At 39.2% G+C, this 17158-nt stretch overlaps 1 protein-coding gene and 6 non-coding genes across 7 annotated transcripts; 1 reads left to right on the top strand and 6 right to left on the bottom strand.

Moving 5' to 3' along the window:
• Positions 1–124: 124 nt before the first annotated feature.
• LOC148083564 (rab GDP dissociation inhibitor beta-like) lies at positions 125–10948 on the top strand. Its single transcript, XM_087786633.1, has 10 exons — positions 125–284; positions 5885–5992; positions 6080–6179; positions 6301–6435; positions 6519–6717; positions 8545–8676; positions 8747–8846; positions 9281–9452; positions 9545–9744; positions 10154–10948. Exons 1-10 carry the CDS (start codon positions 240–242, stop codon positions 10304–10306), a joined length of 1344 nt encoding a protein of 447 aa, XP_087642759.1. The 5' UTR covers positions 125–239; the 3' UTR covers positions 10307–10948.
• A 4539-nt stretch (positions 10949–15487) lies between these two features.
• trnaq-uug (transfer RNA glutamine (anticodon UUG)) lies at positions 15488–15559 on the bottom strand. The gene has a single exon. It is a non-coding gene; the product is annotated as a tRNA-Gln (tRNA).
• Positions 15560–15706: 147 nt separating this feature from the next.
• On the bottom strand, positions 15707–15791 carry trnay-gua (transfer RNA tyrosine (anticodon GUA)). The gene is given in 2 exon segments: positions 15707–15742; positions 15755–15791. It is a non-coding gene; the product is annotated as a tRNA-Tyr (tRNA).
• A 296-nt stretch (positions 15792–16087) lies between these two features.
• trnaq-cug (transfer RNA glutamine (anticodon CUG)) lies at positions 16088–16159 on the bottom strand. The gene has a single exon. It is a non-coding gene; the product is annotated as a tRNA-Gln (tRNA).
• A 137-nt stretch (positions 16160–16296) lies between these two features.
• trnay-gua (transfer RNA tyrosine (anticodon GUA)) lies at positions 16297–16381 on the bottom strand. Its single transcript is given in 2 exon segments — positions 16297–16332; positions 16345–16381. It is a non-coding gene; the product is annotated as a tRNA-Tyr (tRNA).
• A 293-nt stretch (positions 16382–16674) lies between these two features.
• Positions 16675–16746, bottom strand: trnaq-uug (transfer RNA glutamine (anticodon UUG)). The gene has a single exon. It is a non-coding gene; the product is annotated as a tRNA-Gln (tRNA).
• Positions 16747–16882: 136 nt separating this feature from the next.
• On the bottom strand, positions 16883–16967 carry trnay-gua (transfer RNA tyrosine (anticodon GUA)). Its single transcript is given in 2 exon segments — positions 16883–16918; positions 16931–16967. It is a non-coding gene; the product is annotated as a tRNA-Tyr (tRNA).
• Between the last annotated feature and the right edge of the window lie 191 nt (positions 16968–17158).

Below are 17158 nucleotides of genomic sequence, written 5' to 3'. Positions count from 1 at the left end.
TGGATTATCAGGGGGAAAACCTGTTTCACTTTTTAGCATTTTAGCGTTGTCGATGTCACCCTCCCCATGTTTAAAAATTCGAACGCGTTCCTTTAACACGTCACGTCTTGACGCTTCGTTCCCGCCTCCCTAGAGGCGCCTGACACACAAGCCCCGCCCCTTGTCGTCTCCAGCTCCTCGGACTCACCATTTTCTTCTTTCCTGTCAAGCCGGAGCTTCGCTCTTAAAAACGGACGAAAATGGAGGAAGAATACGACGTTATCGTCCTCGGCACCGGGCTGACGGTGAGAAAAAAAACCCCAAAATGTTCGATTCGTTGAAGCAGCCCGGAAAAAGATTTCAAGCAACCTGTTAGCTTCTGGCGGAGGAGTCGAGAGCTAAGCTGGCCTAATCACCGCGGTTACATGACGGCTCGGAAAAGCGAATTACTGCCCGAGACACGTTCAAAACCGCGAGTTAACTTCTTAGCTCGGCGATTTAAACGCATTTTTTATTGTTGGAACTAAACTAGTCTAGTTAATGCGGGTAATGGCTGGATTTAGACCGCATGGAGCCGTTTGCTCGGTTAAGAACTAGCCTCGACAGCGGAAGTAAACACAGCACCCTCAGTAAGAAGCGCAGTCCTTTCTAGCGGCTTTATATACCGGACAGAAGTCATGGGTGTGGATCTCACACGCCGCGCTGGTCACCGGGTCCGTGTCCTCGCTGATCCCTTTTTTCCCCACAGTCGAGCTGCAGATGTGTACGTTTTTCAGCCGAGGGTTAGGTAGGTCGTTAGTTTCCACACACGGGATTACAGAAGCGAGTTGTCGGTGTAAAGGAAATGGCGTTAACATCACAGCAGGATGAGTAGCTATAGCTTAGACCCGCGAGGCTACTCGCTGCAGTCCGCTTAGAGCAGACGTGGACTGTGTTGCTGGGCCCTTATGAAGGCACAATTCCTTTTTGTGAATTATTCTGGCCCCTCAAACATTTTTAAATGGATATTACAATCACATTAAGGAGAAAAAAAAGTGATCCCTGTACAATTTTTAATTCAATGTTTTTTTTAATAAACATAACACATTTTTATTTGTGAATATTTCTGGATTTTCAAATCAATTTAATTTGGTATTGAGATTATAATAAGATATTGTAAATTAATGATTTTCTTTTTAATGTATTTTATTGGAATGTTTTGGTTCATTTTTGTTGATTAACTTTTTATTTTCTTTACGGCCCCTAGGCTAGTGTTTCCCGAACCAGTGTCACAAAGTGCTTAAACACTCAAAACAATAATACCCAATAAAATATATACTTAAAAGGCTTGAGACAACACTGAGACCAATACAGGAGTCTCAGAGAATCAAGGAAAAGCCAACGATGCACTGAATATACTATTAGTTCCTGACATGTGCTTTAAATCCGATCTGATTTTTAGTTTGAAAGCATTGGCAGGAATCTTAAAGATCAGATCAACTATTGTATGTGTTGCGAAGAGTAAGATTTCCCTCAGGTTTTAATCTGAAACTGTCATTAAAGCTAAGTGATTTCCCACATAAAGAAAGCTAACGAATTGTTTAAAAGAATGCAAAGCTTGAGGTCCTGTGTATAGCGGACACATGACGGAAATGTCTTGTGACCTGAGACAATCCACAAATCAGCTCACTGGCTTTGAATTCTAGCAGTAGCTCAAAGTATGGACTTGTTTCAAACAAATCAACTTTATAATTGACATTAGTTTCACAAAGATCATTCATGAAGTTGACCTCAATGTGTAAGAAAGTATTTGTAGTAGTTTAGCACGAAAGGACAAATCTGAATTTAAGTATAATGCTTAGTGTTTTTTTTTTATCTGTAAAAGTATTAAGAACTTCTATATTGAACATTTTTTTTTTTTTGTGTACAAGAAAAGGTTTCAGCTGTCAAAAGAACAACATGAATAACCTTTTATCGCACAATGCAGGCAAAATTTGCACATTTGGAAAATCAGTTCACAGATAAACAAATGTTTACTGAATGAAACACTCACAAACGCATTTACACGGAAAAAGGCGATTATTATTATTTACTAGTATTATTAATTAACAATTCAAGGCCTTACATGAGGAAATTGAAACATTAATGTTGTCTCTATTATTATCTTATTCGTGATAAGAAAAAATGTTTTATTACTGTGCAAATATATAGAGTAAGTTTGAAGTAAAAAAAAAATTGAAGAGTATAAAACTCCAAGGGCGGATGAGCACATTCCGTACCTGTATTGTTGAGGACAAACCTGCCTGAGAAGTTGTGTTGTATTTGTAGGTCATCCTCTCAATAGCGTATTCTTGGCGAGGCCCCTTGGACAGGGGAACTGAAAGTATAAGACAAAAACGGCCTTCTGGTGTTGTGGCTCTGCTTCTGTGAATTATTCACAGTTTCTCTAACCGTTTCCTTTTTTAAATTGTGGCGAAAGCACTTTTTATTTCAGATCCAATATTATTTATTATGATAAAACAGTAAAACCTAATTTGAGCTCCAACATGCAGCAGTTTATGAAACTATTTAGTCTCGCATTACTTCTTTATTCATGACAGTCCAGGTCACATGAAGAGAATTTTATGTGACCTAATAAAGTTAATCATTGATGTCATAGTTGTGCTCAAACAATGTTATGAAACTGTCACAAGAAGAGAATGAGATCAACAGATATGTAAGTAATTGGTATTTTTAGAGCGCTTTTCTAGACCAGGGTCACAAAGCGCTTAAACAATCAAAAAATACAGAATAAAATAAATAAAAGGTCAAGACGACACAGAGACAAACTATGTGTCACTCTAAAGGTTACCAGCCTGCCAAGATTACCATTGTTTTTGTTATTGGTGTATGTTTGTTTCTTCTTTGGTTAGTTATTGTCCAACAGAGCAGGAAAAAAAAAGGAACTTAAATGCATTTAATCTGACGGTATGATCTACCACCTGAATCATTTCCTTTTTCAAGTGTAACCGTTCCTAGTTCTACTACTCCATTTGACTATTCTGGTGGGGAATCTCAAACACATCAGTCAAGTGCAGTGGTAGGTGTGGCAGTGGAAAACACTAATCACAGCTGTGGCAGAGCGAAAGGGCCTGGAATTCATATTGGGGTATGAATAGAATCTTGGTCATGCTGAAAACTAGAATATAAAAAAAGGAATGAGTTTCTGAAAAGATACACACTATGTTGATGAAGATTGAGCTATTCTGTATAGTTTTAAGCCATATACAATTTTACCATGATTGAAATGGTTAAAATATTGAGTAATTTGAGTCGCATATGGACAGTACTGTACAATACTGTATAATAACTTTCCAGTTATTTTAAGTGACCCATTTATGATTATTGAAATTTTGGATGTCACTGAAACTTAACAGCAACCTTTGCCCTCCTCTTGTTAGTAACTAATTTATAATTCTAGAGCACTTTTCTAGACCAAGGTCAAAAAGCGCTTAAACAATAAAAAAAAATTAAAAAAACTCGAAAAATATATACTAAAAAGATCAAGATAACACAGAGAAAAACAAGGGTGTCCCAGAAAATCAGGGAAAAGCCTGCACGAATAAGAAAGTCTTAAGATGTTTCTTGAAGGAGTCAGTAGATCATCAAACGCAGAGGAAGATCGTTCCAAAGCTTAGGAGCAACAGCCTGGAAGGATTTCTCTGCTCTGGTCCTGAACCGTGTTCAGGAACCATCAGTAGATTCTGATCCACAGACCTCAGAGCCCGAGCTGGGGTGTAAGGCTGGAAAGAAACGTGCAGAAAGTTGGCTTTAATGCTTCAAAACTTTGAAGGTTTCAGAGAACATTCCGAGCAGTGCCCACACTTTTTTTTTTAACACCCTCCCCTATTTTAAAGACAATGATTTGCTACAGAGAATGGCCTGCTGTCTCTCAAGAATTCAGGGTGTTCCACATTGCATCACTTGAAAACTAATGTCAAGTTCACAGATGCATAGCCAGTAAAACCAGCCAAGCTCAACAGACAAGTCAATCAAAAACATTTAGTTTAGTGTTTTATAGTTTCAAACAAGAACCTGCATACAAAATGCTTAACCAGCAGTTGTGTTGTGTTTCTTGCATTGAGCAATCATGAATTTAATACACAAAATACCCCTCTTCCAATGAAGTACTGGTTTTGAAATATTTAAACTTCGTTTCCTCTTATTGCTTTCAGAGAAGTCAGAATCTCTGAGCCACTCGCTGTGCTAACATCATAAAGTCGTGCTGTAAATAGTAAATAGTTGTTGAGTAAACTATGACCAAACCTAAAAAAAAAAGGATCCTCAATTCATATTTGCGACAATTCCTGTGTAACATCGGGTGTTTGTTATAATGAGCATTTGCTACCTATAACAATAATTAATTTGTGCTTGTCTGAGAAAAAATGCTCTGACCAACAGAGCGGTCATGCTTGTATAGTGGTGTGTCATGTGATTGTGTCATTCCTTAATCTCTGTGCTGGACTTTGGCGTTACAACCTTGTTGTATTTTCTTGTATATTGTAGTGTTGGGTGAAGGTAGCAGTGTTACGTTCACTGGATATAGACCAGGTTTTGGACTGTCAATATTTGAAATAAACTTGAAAGACGAGTAGTACTTACAGCGGAGTGGCGCACACTGCAGTAAGTGGATCTTTGCGGTTCACCGTCTGCATCATGATGTCGTAGTGAAAGAATGTAATGCCCTGCCATCTCCCTATGTAGCTGGGATCGGCTTCAACCCTTTTGAACCCGTCAACGAAGAAGTGAAAGCTAGAATTGAGTGTCTTATTGCAGCTATTATTAAAAATAAGTGTCAGACAAAAATGTTTTTTCATTAATGTCTTTAACTCACTGCTCTAAATCCTGTAAGTTAGATCTCAGTATTACAATGCCGAGGTCTATGTTGATATCTCCCGTTTCACAATTATTGATGGTTTACAAATGGTACAGAATTCTTTCCAAGGCATCAAACGACAGATCAAACCTAACTTACCTGTAAAATGTAATAGTTTTGGGACACATTTGGGTTATAGCAAAGTCACTTCCTTCTGTACCTTCAATTAAGACATAAATGTACTTTTTTAAGAACACCCAGCAACTCTAAGATTGAATGTTAATTTACACCTTTGTGGCTCATTTGCGATAAATTTCCTCTCGGATAAGAAGTTGCACACATATTGAGTTGCTGTATTGATTTACCTATGTCGATCAATTGTTTATTTCAATTAATTGAGTCAAATTATAGCCAGCCTGAAAGATGACTGACGGAACCTAATTTACCACATAGCGATACACTGGAATCGGTTATGTAGTAGACGGCACACAGAAATATGTCTGCATGTTAGTGAAGCTGCACCGTAGCATTATATCGCGAGTAATGCTACAGACACTTTAGTATTACTCCAAAAGGCACCATAGTAAGTAAAAGCAGTAGTTTAACAGTTTTTGTCCCCAACAATGTTCAACGTTATGTGCCAGCAACTTCAAATGGCAGTAGCTAACATCAGCAAACAAACTTAAACTATCTAACGTATGACATAACATTTTCTGAACCAAACTCCACAAAATGCGTAAAAAAAACTTAAATAAATGGATAAATAGGAAGGTAAATGTGTTACTATTGGCTAGAGAAATGGCCTCATTTTTAAAACTTAATGAACTTTTCATTTAACACTTTCCAATGGATATACTTCTTTGAAAAACATTTAATTTTTCACTGGCCAAACATTTTCTTTCTCTACAGTTGAAGTTTCTTTCTTCCTGCATTGTGTGTTATCATCTCATCTTACAGGTTTTATTTTTGCATCAATGGGACACTTCTTTGTGATCCACAGATACATGTTTATAACTGATATAAATGACCTCAGCTGTCTGCGAAAATCTAATTTTTGCTTTTCTTTCACAGGAATGCATTCTGTCGGGTATCATGTCGGTAAAGGGGAAAAAGGTTTTGCACATGGACCGCAACTCCTACTATGGTGGGGAGAGCGCCTCCATCACACCGCTAGAAGATGTAAGGTGTTCACCTAATCTGAGGATATCTGAATAATCTCATTCCTTAAACTCTGGCTGCAATGTTTGTTTTTGTCTTCATTCACAGCTCTACAAAAACTTTAACATGCCAGGCAAACCTCCTGAGTCCTTTGGAAGTGGCCGGAGTTGGAACGTTGACCTTGTTCCTAAATTTCTCATGGCAAACGGTACAGCTCATGTCTGGCGTCAAATTTAAAACTCTTTAATTATATATTCTATGATTATTTTTATCCTTGATTTTTTTTTTTTTGATGACCTGAAGCATAAACATATTATTTCTTTCTTCAGGTCAGCTGGTTCGCATGCTGCTCATCACAAAGGTAACTCGCTACCTGGAATTTAAAGTGATCGAAGGCAGTTATGTGTACAAGGCCGGCAAAATCCACAAAGTTCCTTCAACTGAGACTGAGGCTCTTGCTTCCAGTGAGTAAATGCATTTAAAATGGCTCAAAAAGTGAAGATTATTTGTTGTGACCTTTTCCCTTTCTGGTCTGTTTTCGCTCCAGGTCTGATGGGTTTATTTGAGAAAAGGCGTTTTAGAAAACTCCTGGTTTTCGTCGCCAACTTCGACGAAAACAACCCCAAAACCATGGAGGGAGTCGACCCTCACAAGACAACCATGAGGGCGATTTTTCAAAAGTTCAGCTTGGACAAGGATGTGATGGACTTTACTGGCCACTCATTGGCTCTCTATCGTACAGATGAGTGAGTGTTTTTCTTCTTCTGCTTTTACGCTTTTATTTAAATTTCAGTTTGATAATCTTTACTGACAGAGGTTCATCTTGCACTCTCTGCAGGAACAGAATTACCATATGACACTACTCAAAGAGTGGTTAACAGTTTTGGAACAGAGAAGTAAATCATTTTGCTGGTGAAACGTAATTGCTGTAAGAAGCAACTTAATGCAAATGAGCGATACATTTAAGAAAAACTATATTTCTGTATTATTACATTTAGAAATTATTTTCCCAGGCGAGTGGTTCCTCTTACAGATTTATGTTGATAATGGAAGTGATGATCTATATCATGGTTTCGAATATATGTGGAAAATCATGGGCATTTTTTGAAGTTTGTAGTCTGAATCTCTTGGTGATTGTGATGAAGTAACAACCTCAAGAAGCTATTTAAATCTTAGACCAAGGTCTCTGCTTCCCACCTTGAGCAACAATGTGCCAGTTTTTCAGGTATTCATTCTATCTTTTAATGTATGGAAACAAACATTTCTGATAGTTTTTGTCATATATCTTATGTGAGGTACAGACTAGAACAGTTTTTCTACCTCTGCACATGTTATGTCACACAGTTTGTGTTCCACTTTGGAACTTATTAATGTGTGGCTCTTGTAATTGTTACACAGACACCATGAATGTTATGTTTTTTTGTAGATTCTTGTTTGTTTTAATTTGTTACTCAACAGCCTAACTCAATGAATGTCCAGAAGAGATAAGATTTTGGTGGTGATCAGGAAGTTTTAAATGGATTTATTACTTATCGCTACAGCCTGGGCTCCATGCACTTCTTAGAAGTAGTAAAAAACATGACATACTGTATGCCAAAAAAAAAACTTCAGTAAAATAAATCAACTAGCTTGTGACGGTGGTGACAAAACATGTTGTTATGGTTCATTAAACAACACTTAAGAAGTGGGTGTGAACAATCATTAAGACTTTGAAAACAGTTACCCCGTCCTCGGACTAAGTGCTGCATGGAATCATGAAAACAATACAGTTATCAGATGACTCGTACAAAGAACAGGGGAGGGGTTTCCTCTAAGATCTGCGCCGCTAAAATAGGATTCAATTCCATTTTTCCCGCGTCCATCGATGAGAAGATTGTTCGAGCAGGAAATGAGCTGTAAAAGTAAAGTGTATCCAGTCAATTTCCTAAATAAAACACTATTGTCAGGTGTTGAATTACAATGTACACAGACTGAAACATAAACATTACTCACATTTGGCAATGTTAAAGGGACATATTTATGGATCACTTGTATTCAGTTTTTTTGTTTTTGATGCTCCAATAGTTGGTGGTGATAACAAAAAAAACTATTTAAATTTGTTAAAAAACAAGAATTTTAACATTTCACTTAAAGAATAAATGTTATAAAACGGCAGCGCGACAGAAACCTTAAGTCACATTTTAGAATCCATGTACCTGATATGTAATCATTCAGAAAATCTTTTATATAAGTTGTGATATTTACTTGAATTTCTGAGTTATTTGCACACGGATTCAAGACTGTTTGGAATGAGACCTCATAAGAAACATGTGATGCCAGATTTCTATCTATGTAACCAGGCTTCGCACTTGATGGATCTACTGACTCCTTTAAGAAACATCTTAAGGAGTTTCTATTTGTTCAGGCTTTTCCTTGATTTTCTGGAACTCCTGTTGTGTTATCAGTTTTATCTTGACCTTTAAAGTATATACTTTATTGAATATTGTTTTGATTGTTTAAGCGCTTTGTGACCCTGGTCTGGAAAAGCGCTATACAAATAACAATTACTTACTTACTTATTACCCTCCGTCTAGATACTTGGATCAGCCGTGCATCCAGACCATAAACAGGATAAAGCTTTACAGCGAGTCTCTGGCCAGATACGGCAAGAGTCCTTACCTCTATCCACTGTATGGTCTGGGAGAACTGCCTCAGGGCTTTGCCAGGTAAGAAAACCGACATTTATTTTGCGCCGGATGATTTACTTATTTCGCTTTTTTTTATTTCCCAATTTAGGCTGAGTGCCATCTACGGTGGAACCTACATGTTGAGCAAGCCCATCGACGAGATAGTGATGGAGAATGGGAAGGTGGTGGGAGTCAGGTCTCAGGGAGAGGTGAGCCGTTTTGCATGTTGTTTACACTAATGGTTGGCGTTTATTGCAAAATAACAAAATGATTGATTTAAAATGTTTACACCTTAAGCAACTTTAAATAGAAAAATTGGATTTAAAAAATGTTTAGCTTTTTTCCACGATTTATTCACCCTCATGTCTCAGCAAAATACCTGTTCTTACGAGGTTTGTTGTGGTCAGTGATTGAGGTGCACTGGTCACTAGTAGGTTAATTAAAAGTACATTCTGACCAGCATCTCACTTTTAAGCTTAATCAGTGCAGATGTTTGCCCTATTTTTTTTTTTTTATTTAGAAAAATACAATGTTTAAAACGATTCCTTTCACATTAACATACATAGCATTCCTTTGCACAAGGTATGTTTCTTAAATTCAATCACGGAGTGCTTCTCCCCCTGACCTCATCTGCTCCTCACAGGTAGCTCGTTGCAAGCAGGTGATCTGTGACCCCAGCTACTTGAAGGACCGCGTAACCAAGGTGGGCCAGGTGATCCGCGTCATCTGCATATTGTCTCACCCCATCGCCAACACCAGTGATGTCAAGTCGTGCCAGATCATCATCCCTCAGACCCAGGTCAACAGGAAGCACGGTCAGTGTTGCAGAAGACCATTTATGTAACTTGGTGGTGGGGGGTCAACATTTACGTACGACCTTTTACATTTTTGTCTCGACTCCCTCCAGACATCTACGTGTGCATGATCTCCTCCGAGCACAGCGTGGCGGCTCCTAACAAATACATCGCCATCGTCAGCACCACAGTGGAGACCAATGACCCAGAGAGCGAAGTCAAGCCCGCCTTGGACCTCCTGAATCCAATTGAGCAGAAGTTCGTCAGCATCAGCGACCTGTACAGCCCGACGGACATGGGGTGTGATAGCCAGGTACGAATGACGAGTTTGGACTTACGGATAGAAGTCTTCAGAATATGAGTAGAGAGAAATTGTTATTGTCATTCGTTATTATCATTTTTTTCCAGAACTGTTATTTTTTTCTTTCCCTGTATGAGGTTTTCAGGTAAAAAGATGCACTAGCCTTCTAAACTGGCCTCTCTCAATGGAGACATTTTACTCTGAGCCTCTAACGGAAGACTGAGCTTGAGCCTTAGCTCAAACAAATCTAGCACAGAAAACTTATTTTGGCATCTTGACTCTCCGCATTTACATGACCTGCAGACTGATATTTCTATGACCCTGCTTCTTGTTTACACGACTCTGGTTCTCTGTTACACTAGGATAATTAATTTAACTACGCAAGGAAGTTGTGAGTTTAACCGTCTTTGTCGTCCCTCAGATCTTCATCTCCCGCTCGTATGACGCAACAACTCATTTTGAGACCACCTGCGACGACATCAAGGACATCTACAAGAGGATGACCGGCTGTGAATTTGACTTTAATGAGATGGAGCGCGGCCAGCAGGACATCTTTGGCGACGTCGCAGAGTAGAAAACCTCATCGCTGCTGACAGTTTCAATCTTTACAAATGATAATAGCGTACAGAAGTTAAGAACACCAAAGCGGGCTGGTTAAAACATCAAGTCTCCACCCACTCTTGGAGTGTCATGATGGGCGGTTTAGTATCGTTGGACGTAGTTCAGGGAGCTGAGCTTTTTTTCTTTTTCTTTTCCTTATCAAACACAAATTATGGCTTAATAAAACTCTCTTTAATCTCACTATCATGATTATGCATATTCCAAAGATGCCAAATAAAAAGGTTAAATTGGCAAAAACGACTCTGAAGGCGCTAACTGGACATTTTTCAGAACATATTTTGTGCGTTTTGAGTGTGGTTGTGTACACGTTGACATCCACGCGCCAGTGTTGCAACACGATGTGGTACATCCAGTGTAGATTCTCTGAGCATGGTTCCATTGGCTCAAGTGTCATCTCAAGTATATTCAAATCTGTATTATGCACAATTGAAGGAGACTATGGCTTGTTGTGTTTCATCATCAGTGTGGTTGACTAATCGCTAAAGACGGACCAAATGTGTATTGAAGCAGTGATGAATTGATCAGAGCCCAGTGAGACCTTGTTCTGTCGTGGACTCAAATGATTTCTGTACTGCAAAGTAAAGAAAAAAAACAACTTTGTCAAACTTGTCTCTCTTGAGTTTTTTTAACAAGGAAATACGTTTTGGACATTTCATGAATAAACCATCTTGAGTAAGGCCTCGTAGAAAACATGATCACATCAACTCAACCAAAGAAAAAACACCTTTTGTCTTTGGTTCCATTTCTTATTTGCATTCTATTAAAGAAATATACAATTAAAGCTAAATCAAAAATACCAAGAAGATACAAGTCTGAAGTAGAATTAACCGACTCACCGACCACAAAAGTATTTCCCCACCAAGTGGTGCATTCAAGTCGAAATGAAATGATTTATTTTTTCTTCCGACGTTACCTCAACTTCAAACAACATCACGTGTACTAAAATAGAGGTAAATGCGGCTCTGCGGTCATTTTTATTCAACATCGGTAAAAAACTGCTCTCATAGTGAAAACCCTCCATTAAAAAACTAAACTAAAAACTCCCCGCCACTGTTTGAAGCTAAAGTCAGGGCTCGATTTATAATGTATGACAAAACAACAGGAGGAAGGACACAGAACTTGAAAAGGAAGAGAAACGGAAAGACATTGCAATTTCTTGCGTGGCTGGAGTATCAGAAAAACTAGATCACTTATCAAAGTCTATATAAAGCCTATGAACACAATAAGGCAAAACCTAGTCCATCATTAGGACAAAACACCCAGCACAAACAAAGCAACATGGTGTATGCTGTCCAGTTCGATGAGGAATGCCAGAACCTGTACATCGGGGGAACTAAACAACCGCTTCACAAGCGGACTCCAGCTGTCCATCTGCACCTGAAGGACAAAGGACACTCTTTTGATGGCCAGAGAGGAAATATGGTTTGAGAGAGGAGTGAAAGAAGCCATCTTTACTAGGCTAGAAAAGCCTTCTCTCAACAGAGGTTTGGGCTCAAGGCATAACCTTTCAGCTAACATTTGGATCAGAGCACTTTAAAAGTGGACTGAATCCCTATCTAAAGTTGCAGAATTTATTCAAGAGGTTTCTGCTTACCTTCAATTTAAGATTAAGAACATTAAAAGGAACTAGATTTTATCCGTTTATTGTGTCTTCAGAAAGAAACCACTTCAGCGCTGGACTCACAGACTCGGGACCTCGCTGAGCGAAAGCCTGAACTTGTGAGACTTGAATCAGGATGTTAGATGTTTCCTGTAGCTTCAGGGCTGGCCTTGGTTCCACACAGGCAAGGAATATGTTCCTGTATGGTGTGTGATGTGAGGTTGTTGTAGGCAGGATGCATGTCAGGTGCTTGCCAATGCAGAGCCATATCAGTTAGATTTGACCATGAAGGAGACTAAACAAAAGTGTGCGTTGATGTCTCACTGTTTGTTGCTCTGTCTTGGCTTGCTCATTTTCCCAAACACTTCAGTTGTAAATGCTTTTTGCTGTAGCAGTCGAAAGCCCTAGTCAGCTGGATCGACCATTTGGCGGCCCCCAGTGGCCATGTTGAGATGGTCGCATCAGAGCTACATTAACGATCAATATTGATCATAAATTAACACACAGTAGTTAACTTATTCAACTTATTAATATGTCCTCATTCACAAAATTAATCTGTATTTATAAAGAAAACATCCATTATTTTATAATGAATATTTTAATCCGCTATTTTACGCTAATCAGAAAATATATAAAGTATAAAGGAAAAATATGATTCGCGTCTGATGCTTCAAGTCAACAAAGGTCATGAATATTTTTGTGAAATGTTAGAGAAACAACGTTTGATCAAAGTGAAGCTTCAGAATGAAAGCGGCTGATCTCGTGTGATCATGTGATCGGAGCGATCTCATTGAAAAACTTACATATAACTACACTTTCACATGATTTGTTCATTTGTATACAAAACGTTTTTATTTTATAAATGTAATAAGAACTCGCGTGTGTGTTGCAGTTGCGTCACACATTTATATGAAACTGATCAGATCATCTTCATCATCAATACTCAGCACTTTAAGTTACTGATTTACACTTTTATTCTTGTTAAACTTATTTTGAGACGTTTCAAATAAGCCTCTGATCGTTCTGAGCTCGTCTGCACTTTTTAAATGTAAGTACGTGGTCCAGGTCAGAAATGTATAAATGAAAGAATATAAACGGTTAAACCAGTTTAAATTCATGTTTTCATTTGTTTGTTCTGATCGCGGAGAGTAAAATCACGGACTCTGCTTCATTGAAATATTATTTAAATATGTAAATGAGGGCGTGGAAAGGGACAAACAAGTCTGCGATTAATTCTTAACAGTCTATTGGGATGTACAAGGAAAAGTGCAAACTCTTGTCACGCACAGATTCATACATCTGAGTTTTTTTGTGCTGAGAGAGAGAGATGCGTAGATAGATAGATAGATATACATATATAGAGTTTTTTTTTCTTGTGTTCTTTGCTAATAAACGTTATGTTAAGGAAGGAAACAAGGGAAAAGGGAGGACAGACTAGAGGTAGGGAACAGGTCAATCGGTTAAAAAAATAATACTGAGCATGAGGAACAGCCACTGGTGGTAGCTGGTTTTGCCCGTTTGGCTGGGACAGCAGTCTTCCACAATGTTGTTGGCAGCATTGATGGCTGCCACGTCCGTGTGAAGCCACCCACCCAGGACGCAGACTGCTACCATAATAGAAAATTGTTTTATTCTATTCAGTTTCAAGCTGTGTGTGACCTCAGAGCTAAATTTATAGACATTTTTGTGGGGTTCCCAGGGTCTGCACATGATGCGAGGGTGCTGAAGCACAGCCCTCTCTATTATGAACAGAGGTACCCCCCACCAGGGTACTACATCATTGGAGACGGTGGCTACCCCTGCCTACGCCAGCCCATCGCCCAGCATGCTTCCGCTGCGCCACTCTGCTACTAGAGTTGTGGTTATAAAACAGCAAGATGTTTTAATAAAAAGTTGGAAGACTTATTAATGATGCTAGAGACCTACTAAGTAAGAATGAACGGAAGTAACATTTCTTCTAAATCAAGAGGCCACCGTGACTTGAACTCGGATCACTGGTTTCAAAGTCCAGAGTGCTAACCATTACACCATGGAACCAGTTGACATGGTGTATGCTGTAATGTAATTAAGATGTTTCATAATCAAGGACACTAAAGCAAACGAGAGGATAGCAAAAAGGTGTAACCGTTGATCAAAGAGTCTCTAAAATATCCCAAAGGTTTATCTCTTCAACCTTGAGAAATATCTTTTCCTTGGAGCCAACACCAGCGACCTAAGGATGGCTTTAATGCTCTACAGTCCTCCGCTCTACCAACTGAGCTATCGAAGGTCAATGGACAAGAAAATAAGATAGTGTATCAGCATTTTCAACAATATGTATATAGATGTAAAGCTTGTTATCCTACAAAATGTGAGGCAATAGAAATGCTAGCAGAGGATGGTTTCGATCCATCGACCTCTGGGTTATGGGCCCAGCACGCTTCCGCTGCGCCACTCTGCTACAAGGCTTTTTGGTGAAAACCAGAAAGACCTTTTTAATGAAATGGTTGGAAACCCTGCTGCAGCAGTCGAAAGCCCTACTAAATTAATGACATTCAGTCAATGGGGCCCATCAACCTTGCTCTGACCTAAGTCCCCTCGTTCAAAGGCTCATAAATGTTAGATTAAAATGATTAAACACTATATGTATACGCCATACTTAAATGAATGCTAAAAGATAATCAAAATATGAAGTACAAATTACCCGCTTGATCTAAGAGCTTAAACATTTGACTACACATTCACAATCAACATTTCACTCAGACTGATTCACAAAACAAGCTTGAAACAGAATTAGAGATACGACACCGGTAATTTAAAACATCTGTTTATCTGCAAATCACACCTTAAATCATAGATCAAACAACGAAGCAATACACATCCGGGAAAGGGGGGCTAAAAGACGGAAACCCCCACCCGAGAACATTTGAACGATTAGATTACAAGAAAACAAATCAGGATGTCTCTCTACGGGGGATCGGGACACAGGGAACTTGAAAGAACCATTTGGCGGGAAAGGGACGACCCCCCGGACCGGAAATTTGCCTTAAATATAGCGATGTTTCTACAGATCGGGGACCGGGACTATTGACCTGTACAGTCGCCGGGACTTAGTGTGTCCGGTCGCGATCGTAAAGCTTGTATTTTGTTTGACTTGGAGCGGCGAATAAACGACCTGTGAAACACTGATTGTCCATCTTTCTCCACGAAGCAAAGCATAAGAACCGGAACGGGAAGTGACGTCGTGTTGGAGCGATGTACGGACTCTGTGTTTTGAACGTTTTATAAATCCATAACATTTAAATGATATGTATATAGACGTACAGTTTTTACTACTACAGAATGAGACCAAAATCCAATCTAGCAGAGGATGGTTTCGATCCATCGACCTCTGGGTTATGGGCCCAGCACGCTTCCGCTGCGCCACTCTGCTACAAGAGTTGTTGTTATAAAACAGCAAGATGTTTTAACAAAAGGTTGGAAGACTTCTTAACGACGCTAGAGTCAATAGAACTAAGTAAAAATGAAAGGAGGTAGCAGTTCTTCTAAATCAAGAGGTTCCACCGAGACTTGAACTCGGATCACTGGATTCAAAGTCCAGAGTGCTAACCATTACACCATGGAACCAATGGTAACTACATGACATGTAACCAAGATGTTTCATAAGCAAGTACACTAAAGCAAAGGTGAAGATAGTGAACAGGTTTAACTGTTGATCAAAGAGTCTCTCAAATATCCCAAAGGTTAATCTCTTCAACCTTGAGAAATATATTTTCCTTCGAGCCGGATTTGAACCAGCGACCTAAGGATGGCTTTAATGCTCTACAGTCCTCCGCTCTACCAAGTGAGCTATCGAAGGTCTATGGACAAGAAAATAAGATAGTGTATAAGCATTTTCAACAATATGTATATAGATGTAAAGCTTGTTATCCTACAAAATGTGAGGCAATAGAAATGCTAGCAGAGGATGGTTTCGATCCATCGACCTCTGGGTTATGGGCCCAGCACGCTTCCGCTGCGCCACTCTGCTACTAGGGACATGGTTATAAAACAGAAAGATGTTTTAACAAAGGCTTGGAAGACTACTTAATGACGCAAGAGTCAATAGACCTACTAAGTAAAAACGAACGGAAGTAGCAGTTCTTCTAAGTCAAGAGGTCCCACTGAGACTTGAACTCGGATCACTGAATTCAGAGTCCAGAGTGCTAACCATTACACCATAGAACCAGTTGACACTTGATCAAGATGTTTCATAATCAAGGACACTAAAGCAAACGAGAGGATAGCGAGAAGGTTTAACCATTGATCAAAGAGTCTCTAAAATATCCCAAAGGTTTATCTCTTCAACCTTGAGAAATATCTTTTCCTTCGAGCCAGAATTGAACGAGCGGCCTAAGGATGGCTTTAATGCTCTACAGTCCTGCGCTCTACCAACTGAGCTATCGAAGGTCAATGGACAAGAAAATAAGATAGTCTATAAGCATTTTCAACAATATGTATATAGATGCAAAGCTTGTTATCCTACAAAATGTGAGGCAATAGAAATGCTATCAGAGGATGGTTTCGATCCATCGACCTCTGGGTTATGGGCCCAGCACGCTTCCGCTGCGCCACTCTGCTACTAGAGTTGTGGTTATAAAACAGCAAGATGTTTTAACAAAAGGTTGGAAGACTTCTTAATGATGCTAGAGTCAATACTACTAAGAAAAAACAAATGGAAGTAGCAGTTCTTCTAAATCAAGAGGTTCCACCAAGACTTGAACTAGGATCACTGGATTCAAAGTCCAGAGTGCTAACCATTACACCATGGTACCAATGACATGTAACCAAGATGTTTCATAAGCAAGTACACTAAAGCAAAGGTGAAGATAGCGAACAGGTTTAACTGTTGATCAAAGAGTCTCTCAAATATCCCAAAGGTTAATCTCTTCAACCTTGAGAAATATATTTTCCTTCGAGCCGGATTTGAACCAGCGACCTAAGGATGGCTTTAATGCTCTACAGTCCTCCGCTCTACCAACTGAGCTATCGAAGGTCTATGGACAAGAAAATAAGATAGTGTATAAGCATTTTCAACAATATGTATATAGATGTAAAGCTTGTTATCCTACAAAATGTGAGGCAATAGAAAGGCTAGCAGAGGATGGTTACGATCCATCGACCTCTGGGTTATGGGCCCAGCACGCTTCCGCTGCGCCACTCTGCTACTAGAGTTGTGGTTATAAA

Source organism: Callionymus lyra, chromosome 3 (genome assembly GCF_982586985.1).
Source record: "Callionymus lyra chromosome 3, fCalLyr1.hap1.1, whole genome shotgun sequence".
In the NCBI taxonomy this organism is placed as follows: domain Eukaryota; kingdom Metazoa; phylum Chordata; class Actinopteri; order Syngnathiformes; family Callionymidae; genus Callionymus; species Callionymus lyra.
Note: the sequence above shows the minus strand (reverse complement) of the source record. Positions and strands in the feature narration are given on the sequence as shown.